A 20,065-nucleotide genomic window follows, 5' to 3' on the forward strand; every position below is an offset into this window, starting at 1 on the left:
TTTCTTATCTAAGATCTGATTAAGTTGATTTATATTTTTCATCTGTGTGCATTATTATCATTTGAAGCAAAATGTAAATTTTCAGAAAAAGTATTTAATATGATCTTTTTGAATAACAGAATTAATCCTAACACTGGTCCATTTGATAGAGTAGAATTCATGTTGGATGTGAGAATGGATGTAGATTCACAAATCATGATTTATCTTTTGTGCCTTCAGCCTCCGGCCAGGGTAGAATCACAGCAGCAGGCCTTGTACCGGCCAGTCTTGGTCAAGGAAAGGACTACTTTGATGAAATGTTCCGTGATCTTACACGAGAGACACTTTACACACAAGTACGCCCAAAAAGTAGTCCCACTGAACGACAACCAACGTCGACATACCACGATTATAATACCTCCACCTCCAGGTGAGCTGACTTTACCAATCACATCTGATATTACCTGTAACACTTGATCAACTATGTCCATCAATCTGACTGTCTACTTGTGGTCAGCCCAGACCTCTGGTTTAGTGAATATGTGTTAGCTGAAAAGCTATGAGTTTTCTGCGACTGATGCTTTCCCTCGGTGGAAATTTCAGCTACAACATTTTCATAAATCCTATTATTATTTTAGGTGGTATTTCTAGGTTTTATGTCAATTTTAACCCAAATTATGGTTGATGTCTAGCTCAAGACATAAAATCCTATCTGTAAAATTTGTTTAAGAAGAGGTGGGCTTATTAACAGGCATGGGCTTATCATCTGTGTCTTGTAGATAATAATGGGCCATCGTAGGTATCTGTAACATGTCCTATGTATTCCGGTAGTGTCTATAATGGTATGGTTGTAGATATCTCTTTATGTTAATGACACGGACATATAGATATTGATACAAAATGAAATACCTACATAAATGGTGTCACAAAAAGTGTTCAATGAAACAGGATTCATGATTTATAGAGGAATGAGACAAAATCAATAAAAATAATTTTTGTAAAGGAAACAATTAATTCAGTTAAACATTTTGATAAAACCTTTAAACTGTAAGAAACCCTGCTGGTTCTCTTCTTGTAATGTAAATTCTTTGATAAGGCTAGTATGTGTATATTAAAGACATAAATAGCTTGAATTTGTTGCAATTTTTTACAAATTTGCAGCAGAAGTGAAAGTGTAGGACTCCCGGAGTGCGAGTCTCCCGACAACACATTTACGTTTAGGTACATCTACACGTTCTTTATCCTGTTGTATAGTCAATTTATCCTTTATATTTACTAATTTTTTTACCATCAGCAACGAACAAAATCTGTTGTGTTTTTTTTTCTTTTACTTGATTTTGTGCTTTAATTTTCCTAGGCCTGACACATCATTTGATGCTGAAATTCATGGAGCCTAACACATTTATGACAAATAATATAATAAATCATAAATATTCATGAGAGATTTTAAATATATTAAGATCAAGAAAATATATGTAATGAAAATAAAATTCTCTTTACTGTCATTCCTATATTCTGTGTTTGTGTACAAGGTTTTAAGGGCAACACTGATCATTAACAAATGATTTGATTTTGCTTTGAATAAAAGAGATATTTCTGCTTTGTTGATGCCTCTGTACAACCATTGCTTATTGTGTTATACTCCTCCCTCCACCTCTAAACATTTCATTATCAACATGTGTTCCTCTCAGTTATGATAATTTTATATTTAGATGTTATCACTCTTATGTTTACACCATACACAGAATTACCCCCCAGACAGACTCCTGTATATATAATGTAGTAGATTTGTTCTCACTTGTTGATTGTTGTGTTGTACTGTTTACTTGTTATATCAGTCTGTTCAAAACCTACAAATGTTATCAAAATTTTAGAACTAAAAGAAAAATTTAAGAAAAGGAATTAAAAAGACGATGTATTTGTAATATGAATTTGACGGCATTTATCTATCTCGCAGTGAGGGTAAGAAAGCAAAGAAGGGCAAGTTAAAACGCAAATTGTGTGGTGAACAGTACTACTACGCCAGGTAAGGAGTGGTCAAACTTGTCCACCACTGCACGCCACCTGTATACCAATCATTAACCTGTGCATGCTGTACTTACTGTAATTCTACTGTTACTGGTCAGTAACACTGGATACAACAGCTGATAAAACCCTGTATATCTAACTTATCTCTGGCAAACATGCAGATGAAAAATGTTTGGGATAATAAACAAGATCTGTCATCAATGGCATTTGTAGGAAACAAAATATTTGCACAGTAGTTCTAGATTCTTTTGGGAAAAATATTTTCAATCAAATCACTCTTAAATCCATGTAAAATCCACATGAATTTTTCTTTGAGAAAGAAATTCAGCTGATTATTTAATGTTTAGAATAACATTTTCAGGAAATTTATCAAAAGTAAAATCATGGAATTGAAATCTTTGAAACTAATATTAAATGTAACTTTAAACTCAACATTTTTTCATGATGAACTACATATAAAATCATTTTATGTAAGCTTGTATTATACGCATGAACTTCATTGACCATTAAAACAATTGAATATAAGCATGTTGAGATACACAGGGCAAAGGGAAGTAACTCATGAGGATTAACACAATGTATTGTGAGATATTTATCAAACCATGTATTGGTGAGCAGGTTTTCTTTGACAAAAATATATCTATATTTATACCTAAGATATTAACAAACAAAGGCTAGACACAATATGTCATATTTAGTGTATGTAGGGAGTAGGATATTTTGCGTACTGGGACATGGTTTCTAGAGCTTTGTTTTGCCAGGAATTATCCAATTATGCAATACTGTATTTAGTAAAAAACATACACTGTATATGTACCTTACATTTTCACAAAAATCAACAAATTAGTTTATTTGTCTGCATTATTCCCATATTTGACTTTTACAAACAAGAAACACCATTAAACTGCATCAGCTGTCAGATTCACATACAACCATGTACAAATGTATCCTTATAAATGTTGACATTAAACATGTACATATCCATGGTATTGGTGACATTAAACATCTACATATCCATGGTATTGGTGACATTAAACATCCACATATCCATGGTATTGGTGATATTAAACATCTACATATCCTTGTTATTGGTGACATTAAACATCTACATATCCATGGTATTGGTGACATTAAACATGTACATATCCATGGTATTGGTGACATTAAACATCTACATATCCTTGTAAATGTTGACATTAAACATCTACATATCCATGGTATTGGTGACATTAAACATGTACATATCCATGGTATTGGTGACATTAAACATCTACATATCCATGGTATTGGTTACATTAAACATCTACATATCCTTGTAAATGTTGACATTAAACATCTACATATCCATGGTATTGGTGACATTAAACATGTACATATCCATGGTATTGGTGACATTAAACATCTACATATCCTTGTAAATGTTGACATTAAACATCTACATATCCTTGTAAATGTTGACATTAAACATCTACATATCCATGGTATTGGTGACATTAAACATGTACATATCCTTGTTATTGGTGACATTAAACATCTACATATCCATGGTATTGGTGACATTAAACATCCACATATCCTTGTAAATGTTGACATTAAACATCTACATATCCGTGTTATTGGTGACATTAAACATCTACATATCCGTGTTATTGGTGACATTAAACATCTACATATCCATGGTATTGGTGACATTAAACATCTACATATCCTTGTAAATGTTGACATTAAACATCTACATATCCTTGTTATTGGTGACATTAAACATCTACATATCCATGGTATTGGTGACATTAAACATCTACATATCCTTGTTATTGGTGACATTAAACATCCACATATCCTTGGTATTGGTGACATTAAACATGTACATATCCATGGTATTGGTGACATTAAACATCTACATATCCATGGTATCACAAACACAATCACTTCGCGAATATGAACATAAATAAATTACATGTAATTTGAAAAATGATTAAAACTTTCAGAGAAGATTTCTCCACCTTCTTTCTGAGTTTACATCTTGTACACCTGATGTCTGGCATGACACTGTTTCCTGCCCTTTTCCCAATATTTTTTCAACATGACTTTGTTGATTTTTACCAACTGCCTGGGAGATGTTGGTATGGTGTAGATCCTACACCCCTGGATCCCCCATACTCTCATATAAACATCTCTATAATCATCGTGATACTAGTGTGACACTGCAGGCTTCTGTTCACATAAACAACACGGTACACTTTCTTCACCATGATGCATGAGCTCTAATTTACAGTTAAAGGTCCCCAAACATTTCTATTAACAGTTTTATCATAATATTTTTTTTTTTATTTAGTTTATATATCACATGTATTTATGATTTGATATGCTTATATATATAAATATATTCTACTAAGAAATAGAATAGTTTGTTTCTTTTATGGCTTCAATAATCAGCAGAATAAAAACTAGATCACTGGTCAGGTCTGTGTCAGGTATGATCTGATAATCTACATACAGTATTTATTTGAAAATAAATCCCTGCCCTGTACAAGTAAGTGCCATTCTTCATTTTTGCAGGATCATCAATTTTGAAATAGTATAAGCTAAAATGGTTCACAAATAAGCCTTTCCCAACCTTAAATATTACAATTTTACACTAGGGGAGGGGGCTTATTTGAGGATAAATATGGTACTAAACTTTTACACTAGGGGAGGGGGCTTATTTGAGGATAAATATGGTACTAAACTTTTACACTAGGGGAGGGGGCTTATTTGAGGATAAATGTGGTACAAAACTTTTATACATGGGGAGGGGGCTTATTTGAGGATAAATATGGTACTAAACTTTTACACTAGGGGAGGGGGCTTATTTAAGGATAAATATGGTACTAAACTTTTACACTAGGGGAGGGGGCTTATTTGAGGATAAATATGGTACTAAACTTTTACACTAGGGAAGGGGGCTTATTTGAGGAAACATATGGTACAAAACTTTCACACTAGGGGAGGGGGCTTATTTGAGGATAAATATATCACTAAACTTTTAAACTAGGGGAGGTCTTATTTGAGGATAAATATATCACTAAACTTTTAAACTAGGGGAGGTCTTATTTGAGGATAAATACAGTTTACAGAACAATCCTGGACAGTAGTGGTCACATCTGTTAAGCTGTATTGTTTTTATTAAATCTAATGTAGATCGCCATTAAAAGTTTTAATTAAGATCAGTCCTTATCTAGAGATCCCTGTATCTGGTTACTCTGTAACGGGTCAGGATTGGAATACCATATGTATATCATCTTACACTGATCGCAATCTTTAAACCTGATTCGGATATAAGTCTTCTGACGTGTGCCAATTACTAGATGTTACACTAACAAGACAGATATCAGAAATTAGATTTTAGAAATATTCTCCAATTTGGGTCGCATTATTTTGAGACTTTTTTTTCCTGGACTGTTGTATAATTGTACTCCCCTAAAAGCAGAGTAATTGCCCTTTATTCTCCATGGGTAACATTGTCTGGGTATATCTCCTATACTATTTCATCTACCAAGACTGTATAGTTATGGCCCATTATATTGGACCAGTTATATGGTTTTATGTCACAAAAGTTAATAAGGTTAATACAGTCAGACATCGTGCCTTTAGGTGTGCCGGCCGGCCAAGTCATCATTTTCTTACTTTCATTTATCAGAAAGTCTGTTGTCATTGCTAAGCACCCATACATTCCATATTGGTATTTCGGTTTGGTATCAACATGGTAAATGATTTGCTGTACTTATAGTCTGACCCGGACAGTGGCTGGTGGAGATTAGCTGATTAAAGTATTTACACTAAGCTGTATACTTTCTACTCCCTGTACATAAACCTTGTTTGAGACATAGCTCGGGCCACAGATATTACATTGTGGTAAAGGTTTACTAGCTTTGATATAAAAAATAGACATTATGTGATACCTACACATTACTGTCTATGACTGAATGTGAACATCAATTTAGTTTCTTTGAGCCATAATCATTGAAGGCAGTTTCAATCTTTTGCAATTTTTTTTATTTAGAGAACTTATTTTTATAACCTATTTTCTTTTCTAATTTTTCATTTGTTTGTACCATTTTACAGTGTACAGTTCAAATTCAGTTTTATTGAGATTTCTAACATTTAATCTCAATACAGTATTTGACCTAAGTGAATAATATAGCCATGCTGCCTGAGTTAGATTTTGGTTCTGGTGTTAATACTGCATCTGACTCTTTACTTCTCTGTGTGATACTGTGTCTGACTCTTTATTTCTCAGTTTGATACTGTGTCCGACTCTTTACTTCTCTGTTTGATACTGTGTCTGACTCTTTACTTCTCTGTTTGATACTGTGTCTGACTCTTTACTTCTCGGTTTGATACTGTGTCTGACTCTTTACTTCTCTGTTTGATACTGTGTCTGACTCTTTACTTCTCGGATTGATACTGTGTCTGACTCTTTACTTCTCGGTTTGATTCTGTGTCTGACTCTTTACTTCTCAGATTGATACTGTGTCTGACTCTTTATTTCTCTGTTTGATACTGTGTCTGACTCTTTACTTCTCGGTTTGATACTGTGTCTAACTCTTTACTTCTCGGTTTGATACTGTGTCTAACTCTCAGTGAAAGTTCTCGTGGTGCAATGTCAGTTGTGATGTCACTAAGTGTTCTGTATGGACATGTTATTTAATGTGTTGAGTGATTGTCAACAAACACCAACAATAGCTTGTTCATATCAATTTATACGTTAGCCATTGTTGTCATAACTGTGATACCAGTTGTCAATATTCATGAGATCAAATTGTTTTATGTTTACTGTGAAAAGATATGACCATTAAGTACGTGTATATCTACATAGGTGTGGAGGAGGCTGTTACTCTGTTTCTTACAGCAAGAATTGACACAAATCAATGAAACAGTTATTATCTGTACTAGACAGACGGACAAACTGTACTAGACGGACGGACAAACAGATAGACAGACAGGCTTTGGGAGACATACATAGACGCATTATTGCATTTTGTATAGAGAAAACGTCCATATGTTCTTTTTGTAAGGACAAGTTTATATATTGGATGATACACATGTGTCTAGGAATGAGCCAAACCTCAAATCAGCCTTTTTGCATACTCTGCTTATTTGCATATTTTCACCTGAAAAAAATCACAAGCAAATAAGCAAATTCCTCTGTATATGAAAACATTGGTTGAAATTTTCCAAGTTTGAACAAAAATAAGTGAACACAAGATACTAGATTGCTTAGGAGTTGGATTTTGGTGTTTCTGGTGTAAGATGTCTTAAAAACGATATTTAACAATAATGATATAAATGTTAGTTCAAATCTCTGATGATTAGAATAGGCTTATCAAAAATCTATAGCATTTACGGTAAATCTGTTTGGAGTACCTATGATTGCCACTATGTGTGACGACTGGGTCGTACGAGGCTCAATGGTACCTTGATCCGTGCATAAGACCTTCAGAATTTGAATGACATTACGATTACTAAATCATTGGAGTTTTATCCCTGTGTTACCATATACAGCAATTGTTTAAGTATTAAACTGGCCAGTGGTATTGGTGATAGGTGATCATTGTACTCGACAGGTAAATCAATACCGACAAGTTTACATAGAAACCAGCTGTATGTATACACACTACCTATACCACTTCACATAGTGACTTGATACTACCACGAGGAAAAAACTCAAACTACAGGTAAAAACCATGTCCTGATGTTATAAGTGTGTTAACGAGATTTGTGTTTATTGTGACTTATACCTTCTTCATGGATTATCACATTGACAGTGCCATAGGAGACATCAAGATCCTTGAGGTGAACCAGGAGGGCAAGTACATCCGGCTGTCCAACGACTCGGAGCAGGTAAGTGTTGGGTACAGGTGTGAACTTCCCAGAGTACAATAGGAATCCTATCTGTATTGTATCTTAGGGTTTTTGACAAAATGGACACATGCTTTGACAGATATTAATTAATATGCTTTGTTTGTGATAAAGTATTGTCTTACTATACAGAGTACAGACAAACTTTTATAGTTAGCGTGTGAACATTTGAATTAGAGGCCATGAATGAAAAGCTAATGCAACTAAGTTTTTCTTTGTTGTTTTGGTAGAATATTGAAGATTTTTGTAACTCAACACAAATCGTAAGATACTAAAAATGGACTAATATATATATATATTTTTTTCTTACTTAATTTTTTTAATGTGTTTTTATGAAACATCTTCTGGATATGCTATAATATGTGACTTAATGAAACCAAGTTTATATTCATAGTTTTATAATGTCATTGTCAATGGTTAATAATTACAAATAAAGTGAAAAATGCAATTTAATTAAATTTTCTGAGAAGTGAATTTTAATTACATGATAGACCAAATTTAAGGTACTGTACAAGTCATTAAATTAGACATTGGTTTTGGGTGATCCTGTTGTTACAAGTACAGTATTGAGATTGTTGGCTTGATAAAACGCTAGATTTAAATAATACTTGTAAACTAATGGCATTTGTCGGTCCATGTAATTTAAATAAATCTGCAATAAAATTCAGATTAAATATCCAATATGTGTCTCGAACACACAAAATGTATATGTTATCTGACATGTGAAGCATCAGCGGTACCTGTTATTGAGGGCATGGAAACATTTAAGTCGGTGGTAATCCAGGTGACATTGTTACACCTCCTGGATATCATTACGGAGAGATAGGTGTAGATTTAGAAGGAAATGGTATGTTGAGAGTTCACAAAGAAAAAATGTTCAACAGAAAAAATATGTGTGTTTATATCAAAGGAAAAACTTTCATTTTTCATAGAAGTAAAACTTCAAAAAAGCTCATTTGACTATCACGTATATATATGTGGTACTGGTACATTATTTGGACTACCCTGTATGTGTGGTACATTATTTGGACTACCCTGTATGTGAGGTACATTATTTTGTCTACCCTGTATATGTGATACATTATTTTGTCTACCCTGTATGTGTGGTACATTATTTTGTCTACCCTGTATGTGTGGTACATTATTTGGACAACCCTGTATGTGAGGTACATTATTTGGACTACCCTGTATGTGTGGTACATTATCTGGACTACCCTGTATGTGTGGTACATTATTTGGACTACCCTGTATGTGTGGTACATTATTTGGACTACCCTGTATGTGTGGTACATTATTTGGACTACCCTGTATGTGTAGTACATTATTTGGACTACCCTGTATGTGTGGTACATTATTTTTTATACCCTGTATGTGTGGTTCATTATTTGGACTACCCTGTATGTGTGGTTCATTATTTCGTCTACCCTGTATGTGTGGTACATTATTTGGACTACCCTGTATGTGAGGTACATTATCTGGACTACCCTGTATGTGAGGTACATTATTTGGACTACCCTGTATGTGTGGTACATTATTTGGACTACCCTGTAATGTATGTGAGGTACATTATTTGGACTACCCTGTATGTGAGGTACATTATTTGGACTACCCTGTATGTGTGGTACATTATTTGGACTACCCTGTATGTGAGGTACATTATTTGGACTACCCTGTATGTGTGGTACATTATCTGGACTACCCTGTATGTGTGGTACATTATCTGGACTACCCTGTATGTGAGGTACATTATTTGGACTACCCTGTATGTGAGGTACATTATTTGGACTACCCTGTATGTGAGGTACATTATTTGGACTACCCTGTATGTGTGGTACATTATTTGGACTACCCTGTATGTGAGGTACATTATTTGGAATACCCTGTATGTGTGGTACATTATTTTTTATACCCTGTATGTGTGGTACATTATTTGGACTACCCTGTATGTGTGGTACATTATTTGGACTACCCTGTATATGTGGTACATTATTTGGACTACCCTGTATGTGTGGTACATTATTTTTTATACCCTGTATGTGAGGTACATTATCTGGATTACCCTGTATGTGAGGTACATTATTTGGACTACCCTGTATGTGTGGTACATTATTTGGACTACCCTGTATGTGTGGTACATTATTTGGACTACCCTGTATGTGTGGTACATTATTTGGACTACCCTGTATGTGAGGTACATTATTTGGACTACCCTGTATTTGTGGTACATTATTTTGTCTACCCTGGATGTGTGGTTCATTATTTTGTCTACCCTGGATGTATATTTACTTGGCAGTTAATTTAGACACCTCCATATCTGGTGTGCTATTCTGTTAAGAGACCAATGTTATAACAGTGCTGTCTATTCCTAAACCTTGTCATATTTTATTACCTGTACACAAAGCACACCTGCTATTTTCAATCTGACAGGTTAAATCCACAATTCATGCAATTTCTTCCCTTTAACGTTTCATAATGGATTGTAGACTTATCTATTGTCTCAAACAATAGTGCTACAATCTGTGGCCATATTGTATGATAGACTGCCGTCACAGTCAAACAGTTACTCTGAGAACAGTTACTCAACAGCCTGTATACCTGGCTTAGTTGGTTTGTATAACAGACTTTATGATCAGTTAGCTAAATTTTAAAACATATTTCATTGCTTGTATATACTAAATTAGCTGAATATCAAAACATATTTCATTATTTAATTAAAAACTCCAGAATTCAAATAAATTTGATGAAATTTAAGGGTTGTAGAAATATAGGTGTAAATTGAATTAAAAATACCTAGAAAATTACTTACATTATATCTCAATACAAATATAGATATTGGTCTTAGAATGATACATTATTATGTACAGCAATAGAAGAAATGACTGTAGTTACAGTTTTACTCTATTGCTTTTATATTGGCTGATGTCCATTGTGAAGCAAAAAAAATGATATTGTGTTATTATTATGTGGACATATTACTGATGACTATATTTTGTATATCTAGGAGGCAGAGTTTGGAGGGTTTATGATCCAACAGAATGTCGGAGGACACCCAGTAGCTGTATACAGATTCCCTTCACGCGCCAAATTCCCCAAACAGTCCACCATCACTGTGTGGTCAGGAAGTAACGAGGCCATCCTACACCAACCCCCAACAGACTACGTGTGGAAGGAGCAAAGCAAGTGGGGCACTGGGCCCGAATGTACCACCATCCTCTGTAAACCTAACGGCCAGGTAGGTCCTCAAACAGTTTTAGTCCACGAGGTTTCTCAAAACTGAACTATGTAATGGAATTTTGATGGATAATGTGTTCTCATTAGGAAACTTTTTCCTTGTGCGACAAAAGTCAGACTTGTTTCATTCTTGTTGATTTGACCAGTGGTGTCATTGTGACTTATTTCAAATTTGACCTAGATCTGTATGGTAGGTGTTGTCTTGACCTAGATTTGTATGGTTGGTGTTGTCTTGACCAAGATTTGTATGGTGGGTGTTGTCGTGACTAAGATTTGTATGGTGCGTGTTGACCAAGATTTGTATGGTGGGTGTTGTCGTAACCTAGATTGTATGGTGGGTGTTGTCGTGACCTAGATTTGTATGATGGGTGTTATCTTGACCTAGATTTGTATGGTTGGTGTTGTCTTGACCAAGATTTGTATGGTGGGTGTTGTCGTGACCAAGATTTGTATAGTGCGTGTTGTCATGACCAAGATTTGTATGGTGGGTGTTGTCGTAACCTAGATTTGTATGGTGGGTGTTTTCGCGACCTAGATTTGTATGGTGGGTGTTGTCGTAACCTAGATTTGTATGGTGGGTGTTGTCGTGACCTAGATTTGTATGGTGGGTGTCACCAGTAAAGTAGAAGGAGCTTCCTCTTCTGGAACACCTGGTCTGAGTCATGTATACTTTTTCTTTGGTCCATACAAATGCATCTTTTTGTTCATATTTTGCCCTCATTTGATCAAATTGGAGTTACATGAAGTATACTGAATGAGTGAGAGAAAAAGAGTCGTTATTATGTCAGCATTATCACTGTTATTTATATTGTAGAATTTCATGGTAACAGTGTAGAATTTCATTGTTTACATTGTAGACCTGCATTGTATACAATGTAGAATTTCATTGTTTACATTGTAGAAGTTCATTTTATGCATTATAGACTTCCATTGTTTACATTGTTCACATCATTGTTTACATTGTAGAATTTCATTGTTTACATTGTGAAATTTCATTGCTTACATTGTAGAATTTCATTGGTTACAATGTAGAATTTCATTGTTTACATTGTAAAATTTCATTACTTACATTGTAGAATTTCATTGTTTACAGTAGAATTTCATTGTTTACATTGTAGAAGTTCATTGTTTGCATTATAGACTTTCATTGTTTACATTGTTCACATCATTGTTTACATTGTAGGCTATTGCATGGACTACAGCTGCACACAGATTCACCAGAAACGCGTTTGAAGATACACGACCAAACTCAGACTTAGACGACTATCAAGGTGGGTACCAGATTTCCTCCATAGATAATATTTGTTTGATATATATTTATCAGCTCAGAATGCGAACTCTTAATTTCCTTTAATCAAATAGCTGAAAATGATTTATTAAACATAAGTAATAAAAAAAAGGTTTTTACTTGACATTACTAATGGAGTGTCACGCTATCCCATCCACAATATAACACTACAGTGTGGTAGGACCAGGGCCCCTGATTGGTCCTTTCGCCCAGTATCCATACACGCGGTCTTTATTGACCTTAACTGTCGTAAGGATATAAGCCCCTAACAAAAAAAACAATCTCCAGTCTACACAGCTGTATAGATAAATACCAGTATCTTAGACTTAAATCAAGTACTCCTAACCTGTCAGTCCAGCAGAAACCAGGAAAGTTTTTGAACTTTTAAAATTTCCCTTTAATTGGAAGGAATACTTTTTCATGAAAATTATTTACTTTGATCATAGAAAACACAGAGCCAGTCATGAATGCCGACCAGGAAAGTTTAACAGATATGACTGTTAACATCAACGAACCGCGACCAGATCCCGTTTACTTACGCAGAGAGAAGCAGGCTCCACCAACACTGGTCCCACAAAAACATCCCCATGGTATAAGTCCTGGCCGAGAGTCTCATCCTCATTCTGGACAAGCACGACCTCTAACATACGGCAATGATAACAGTACATTGAACCGCCAGTCTCGGTCACAGACCACACGTCCAGATCCCGTCCCAGGTGAGAGCTCATCACATCCATGTGCCTTTAAAAGTTTCTTGTATGTGATATTTTGTAACATTTTCTAATAAATTTGATAATTGAAGTTTGATATTGAAAAAGTTCAGCAACTCTGAATGGGTTAGCCATTCACACCAATATTGTCAGTTTGCGTTGTCTATCTTTTGAGTGAACACAGCTTCACTGCTTGTGGTGGATTTGGTGATGTTTTGAGAGGAGGGAAAGAATTTAAGCAGGGCAGAAAGTTTAATTACAGTATGCTTACAAAATTTGAACTTTGGAAAATGGAAAAGTACCTCACTCTTCTCATCAAGGAATATGAGTTGAAGAATTTTCATTTTGTCAAAAAACGACACAGGAGCCTTCCTTTGATATCACAATGAGATAGGTGTATAAGCATTAAGATATGTAACAACATGTGTATAATGTATGTGTTGTTTAGGTCAACCTTATGCAGGAGCAGCAGCTCAAAAGATGGGAAGTGCACCACTGCGCAAATTTTCACCAAACCAGATGACTCGCGGAAACACAAACATGTCTAAACAATCGGTAGGTGATCTTGATGGAATCCTCTTGATTGGTGTTTAATTTACAGCATGTAGTTTGAAAATTGTGGTAAATTTTGATCTAAAATTGTGAATTAACATTTCCAATAGAATATTATAGGTATCGTAACATAAAAAAATGTCACAATTTTTGCCACAATTCTATTTTTGTCATACACTGTATGTCCTCTTGGCTTCATGGATTCAATTTAGTAATTGTATGTCAAGTGGCTGGTCACATTTTCACTATAACAATGTGCTTATGTGAAAAATTGATATATTAGACAGTTTTTGTGTCACACTTGTTGTACAACATTGTGGAAAACCTTATTGTATTGTCATTAATATCGATGACTTGTCATATGATGCTATAGGAAATATATATGTAACTTGAACTATCCTTGCATGTTGCATGTTAATCATAGCATGTCTGTATGATGTCACTTCCTATTCCCTGGGGAAATAAAATTCAAGTCTGGGTTATTATCTGGGTTATCTTAACTCTTAGACTCCTTTTAAATTTTCTTGGTTACATATGTACTAAAACTCTTTGATTCCTTATTGAATTTTCTGGTTTACTAAAACCCTAAGTTTCCTTTCTGAACTGTAACATAACTGCTGTATACAGGGAATTTTTACCCAGTGTAATATTAACCTTTAAAATCTATATATTTTTTTCTTGTTGGACTTTTACCACTTCACCTAGTGAGCAGATCCTACCATCAAAAACAGTAAAATGTGAACTGTAGTGACAATTTCCTAGTATACAGCATTAACTTCGTCACTTCCACAATCTCTAAACTGTCTTAACCCATACAATAAGCCTTCAAACTTATGAAGCGGAGTTCAGTTTGAAGGAACTCGGAATGCTGTAGATCTGCTGTATTTGGAAGAGGCTATCAGAAGCTGTAATCCATTGAAGAGTTCGATGAGTTCCTCTAAAGTATATATATTTCTGTAGCACTGGTGATGTTGGGTTCAGCTTGAAAGTGGATTTGTTTATTTATCAGTGTGCTATCCTTGCAGAATTTGACAAAACTAGCGATTTGATGTTTGCGGTTAAACCATATTTTATATTTTCTGTGAGGTGATGTGTTGTTTTGGACCATTTTGCTTTATTGACAAAATTTTACATCTTTATTCAAAATAATCCAAAAGGTTTTTGCTTTGAAATGATGAGCTAAATTCTGAAAGTAAACAAAAGTAAAGAGACACTCCTGGAGTTGTTCCTGACATTCTATTCTGCAAGGATACAGTGCTGAACTGTGGTTTCCATGGTAACTTGATGGTGTTCATGGTAACTTGATGGTGTCCATGGTTACTACAGAAGGTGGTCTACTGGATCTGTACTGCCTAAAGTCAGCAACAAAATGGATTCTTATTAAAATCTTATGTTGTCAGAGAAAGTAAGGTTTGCTGAACCTGCTGTACATGTATATTGTTCCTGGAGACAAATCAATGTTCTACTGTGTAACTATTATAGGTCTACATGTATGATATTATTTAATTGTGCTAAATTTATCCTCAGTCATTTTGGAACAACTCCTCAAGAAATAGAAAGACTGTGAGTTTTGCTTGATATAGCAATGCCGGACATTGTCACGGTACAGTCGTATACGGTACTAAGTAGCACCACACAGAGTGTTTTAGCATGCCATTCACTGAGTTTGTCACCGACACAAAACTAGATCTGGGTTATACTGCGGCCTGAAAATAAAACAAAGAAAACTGTTTGATACAACCCGACTGAATACCATACAGTAACAACACTGGAAACACAACGTCTATTGTTTCCTTTTCATTTCTGTGACAATGTGATTAAATTTTAAAAATCAATTGGTGGAGAGAAAAATAATTCTGTGATAAAAAAGGCTTCTGTTTAAAATGAAGAACAGACTTTGCAGGGAAAAATATATTCATAAAAGCAGAATAGCAAGCTTTATGTGTACATGTATATTGATTGTGTAGGTTTCACCAATGAATTTTTATAGCAACAAAAACTAGATACATTATTTAATACCCCATTGTAAATACATACTCTACATAACACAACACACAGCAAAAACACAAAATGTTGGCCACATGGAATAGTAATGTGTTAACAATAAAAAATAGTCAGTGAACACCTAAATGGTAATTGTTTATGGTTTCCATGGTAACCTTTTGTAAGATCCTTTGTTTTACCACACTTTCAGAGGTCACAGACCAGTTTCCTGAATTTCCTGTTGGCTTCTGCACCTGAGCACTGATTCACACTGTAAACAGTTACACTATATCTAGACTTGTAACCCCGTAACCTTGACAACCTGATCTAGCCACATAACCCCATAACCTTGACAACCTGGATGTGTGATTACCCTAACAAACACATGCATGACTTGTGTGTTTATTAGAAAAGTGTGCATTGTCAATCAAATCTATGATCATATTGTGACTAACTTTGTCTTAGATTTATGGGATTAGGTATATTGCTATGGTTACCTAGAGCCATAGTTATGTTTCACATTTTAGAAAGGTCAAGATGGTTAGATATATCTTGTAGTAGCACCACAGTAGGTTGGATTATATAGTTGACAAGCTTTCACCACTATTATACCTTAATATTACATTTGTTTATCATTTTCTTGAATGTTTAATTTATATGTCCTGTAACCTTGGTTACTGGGTACTACGTGGTCCCCTGTAGCCTGGTTACCCTGTTCCGTGTCCTTGGTAGCCCTAGTTGTTAATATTGTACTCTGTTATACTTGTAGCTTTAGTTACATGATACTTCTCCATTCCTTCACAACCTTAATTACCCTGTACTCCCAAGTCCCTTTTAATCTTGGCAATGTCAGTACTCCCCTGTCCATTGCAACCTCGGTTATGCCATAATCCACTGTCCATTGTAATATGTCACACCCCACTATCTATTGTAACAATAGTCATTCTTTATTTCCATGTTGTCCTGTTATAACCTTGCATTCTACCATATGATTCACCATGTGTTCTTTGCAACCATAGTTACATTACTCCCAGCCATGAATATGCCTGGGATCCTTAGATTTGGTTACCATTTACTCCTGTAACTCTTGTAGTCATGGTTACCCTGTACTCCTGTGACTCTTGTAGTCATGGTTACCCTGTACTCCTGTGACTCTTGTAGTCATGGTTACCCTGTACTCCTGTGACTCTTGTAGTCATGGTTACCCTGTACTCCTGTGACTCTTGTAGTCTTGGGTACCATGTATTTCTGTGACCCTTGTAGCCTTAGTTATGTACTCAAATGACCCTGGATTACCCTGTACATCAATGTAGTTGACCATTGTAGTTTTGGTTACCATGGTCTCCATTGACTTTACCCTGCATTCCTGTGATCCTTGTAAAATGTAGCCTTGGTTACCATGTGTTCCTATGACCCTTGTAGCCTTAGTTACCATGTACTCCTATGATCCTTGTAACCTTGGTTACCATGTACTCCTATGACCCTCGTAGCATTGGTTACCATGTACTACTATGACCCTCGTAGCCTGGGTTACCATGTACTCCTTTGACCCTCGTAGCCTGGGTTACCATGTACTCCTATGACCCTCGTAGCCTTGGTTACCATGTACTCCTATGACCCTCGTAGCCTGGGTTACGATGTACTCCTTTGACCCTCGTAGCCTGGGTTACGATGTACTCCTTTGACCCTCGTAGCATTGGTTACCATGTACTCCTATGACCCTCGTAGCCTGGGTTACCATGTACTCCTATGACCCTCGTAGCATTGGTTACCATGTACTACTATGACCCTCGTAGCCTGTGTTACCATGTACTCCTTTGACCCTCGTAGCCTGGGTTACGATGTACTCCTTTGACCCTCGTAGCATTGGTTACCATGTACTCCTATGACCCTCGTAGCCTGGGTTACCATGTACTCCTATGACCCTCGTAGCCTGGGTTACCATGTACTCCTATGACCCTCGTAGCCTGGGTTACCATGTACTCCTATGACCCTCGTAGCCTGGGTTACCATGTACTCCTATGACCCTCGTAGCCTGGGTTACCATGTACTCCTATGACCCTCGTAGCATTGGTTACCATGTACTACTATGACCCTCGTAGCCTGGGTTACCATGTACTCCTTTGACCCTCGTAGCCTGGGTTACGATGTACTCCTTTGACCCTCGTAGCATTGGTTACCATGTACTCCTATGACCCTCGTAGCCTGGGTTACCATGTACTCCTATGACCCTCGTAGCCTGGGTTACCATGTACTCCTATGACCCTCGTAGCCTGGGTTACGATGTACTCCTTTGACCCTCGTAGCATTGGTTACCATGTACTCCTATGACCCTCGTAGCCTGGGTTACCATGTACTCCTATGACCCTCGTAGCCTGGGTTACCATGTACTCCTATGACCCTTGTAGCCTTATTTACCATGTACTCCTATGACCCTCGTAGCATTGGTTACCATGTACTCCTATGACCCTCGTAGCCTGGGTTACCATGTACTACTATGACCCTCGTAGCCTGGGTTACCATGTACTCCTATGACCCTCGTAGCCTGGGTTACCATGTACTCCTTTGACCTGTCACCTGCATTCCTGTGATCCTTATAACTTTGGTGACTCCTGTGTCCCTTTTCCTAGTTATACCATCCCATACTTCACAATGTTAATTGAGCTATTAGAAATGTAAATTCTACATGATAATTGGCATGATTTTAATATTAGGTAATGCTCAATTTACATTTAACAACATTTAACCGTAATGTACCCAACCTATAGAAATAACTTAACATCTGAACTTTTCTCTGCACTTTAAATTCATGGCATAAACTTGTAGTTTAGCAACCATACATAACCCCAATCCACAACCAGTACTGATGTCATACACTAAGTATCATTATTTGGTGTCACCAATTACATAAATGTTCACATTGATTTCATGAGGACTTTGATCACACGTTACCTCCCTTTGACTAATGACCTTTCACCTTCATTTGATCTTTGCTTGTTTAAATTCTGTACACAGCTATCGTATATCATGGAATTCAACTATCTACCTTGAATTTTTTTATTCTGCAGATTATATTTTTTATATTTATACATCTTAATAAGGTGAATGATATGATATCTACATCCATTGCTGTTTACAGTATCAGTAACATATCACACAACGGTGTTTTGGTTCATCAGTCAGTCAAAGGGAGAAACATTTGATCAGGTCCAAGTTCTGTCAGTGACAAAATGACAAGGCTCTGGCATTTTGTTTCTATTTTAGGCTGGTACTATCCGGTTTGGACCACCGACACCTTTCTTATCTCCCTTGCAGCAAGAGTTCAACAGCCGTTCCACTTCACTTGTTCGCTTCACTAGTTAAATCACGAACTTCCCTAGGTGTGTTAACAAGTTTTCATCTTAATATTGCAATAGTGAAAACATTAATAGACCCCCCCTCCCCCAATCTCACTTTAAAATTGTCATCAGTTATTTAAAAAAAATTAATATATGAAGCAGTTTTTTTTTATCTCCCCAGAAATTCTAGATGTCCATTGTTTCTCTCTATTTCTAACTTAATTAGCAGGGAGAAGGGCTCTCATATCACTGCAGTAATATCCTCCATAGTGAAGAGTCTAACATGATCTAGTTTGCTGTGGTCCCTTATATATTTGCCTGTTATAAGATTTGGAGTTTAACCTTGACCGTAAGTTTGCCGTGCTCCGTATCATGAGATTGTTTGATATTGTTTGGTTTGTCCCGTGTGTGTGATGTGGTTTGCTGTTAGCTGATTTTGTATGATTGGGATTTTGTTTTATCAGATGTTGAGTGAAATTCTAGATAGGAAATCATTGATTGATATGTATGATTTTCAACTGACAGAATTTTACCATTATTTGAAGGTCAAGGTAACATTTTTAAATGATTTTGTTTAATGTTGATTCAATACAGTATCATCATTTTTGCTTACTTTTATCATATAACATGCAATGATTCCGTAGAGAACAGATTAGTATACATGCTGTGAGGAATATTGAGGAGATTTATTCTTTTATCAAACTCCGGCTATCAATCATATGTCCTTTTTTTAATTTAGATAAACTTTATTCTGAATGTTTCACACATTATGCATCCTCGGCCTCAGGTGAAAATCACACTTAGTAAATAAGCGATTGTGTGATTTTCACCTGGGGCCGAGGATGCACATTATGTAGAGACTTCCTTTTGCATAATAAATTAACATGATTTTAAAGACATTTTCCTTTAAAAGAATTTCCATTTCATTTTTTATCTATCACAGAAATAATCAAAAGCATTAAAAAATATTTTTTTCTGAGAGCTTTTCTCTTTCTTGCAAGAATTAATCTTTTTTATCAATTTTATTTACTAGATCAATCCTTTTCTGCTTATGA

At 35.7% G+C, this 20,065-nt stretch overlaps 1 protein-coding gene across 11 annotated transcripts in view; it reads left to right on the forward strand.

Annotated features, from left to right (window-relative positions):
• LOC117335906 overlaps positions 1-20,065 on the forward strand; it is a 46,721-nt gene that overhangs the window by 23,516 nt on the left and 3,140 nt on the right. Inside the window, exons 9-18 of one of the 11 annotated variants that reach the window (XM_033896177.1) lie at positions 220-409; positions 1,141-1,200; positions 1,937-2,005; positions 7,815-7,890; positions 10,910-11,140; positions 12,323-12,410; positions 12,874-13,143; positions 13,586-13,692; positions 15,217-15,252; positions 18,937-19,052. In XM_033896177.1, the coding sequence (XP_033752068.1) occupies positions 220-409; positions 1,141-1,200; positions 1,937-2,005; positions 7,815-7,890; positions 10,910-11,140; positions 12,323-12,410; positions 12,874-13,143; positions 13,586-13,692; positions 15,217-15,252; positions 18,937-19,035 (1,226 nt within the window). In that variant the 3' untranslated portion in view covers positions 19,036-19,052. Of the gene's footprint in view, positions 1-219; positions 410-1,140; positions 1,201-1,936; positions 2,006-7,814; positions 7,891-10,909; positions 11,141-12,322; positions 12,411-12,873; positions 13,144-13,585; positions 13,693-15,216; positions 15,308-15,883; positions 15,946-18,936; positions 19,053-20,065 lie in introns of all 11 variants that reach the window. The other 10 variants (XM_033896182.1, XM_033896185.1, XM_033896181.1 and 7 more) reach the window with 10 other exon arrangements.

Source organism: Pecten maximus, chromosome 10, assembly GCF_902652985.1.
Source record: "Pecten maximus chromosome 10, xPecMax1.1, whole genome shotgun sequence".
NCBI classification, from domain to species: domain Eukaryota; kingdom Metazoa; phylum Mollusca; class Bivalvia; order Pectinida; family Pectinidae; genus Pecten; species Pecten maximus.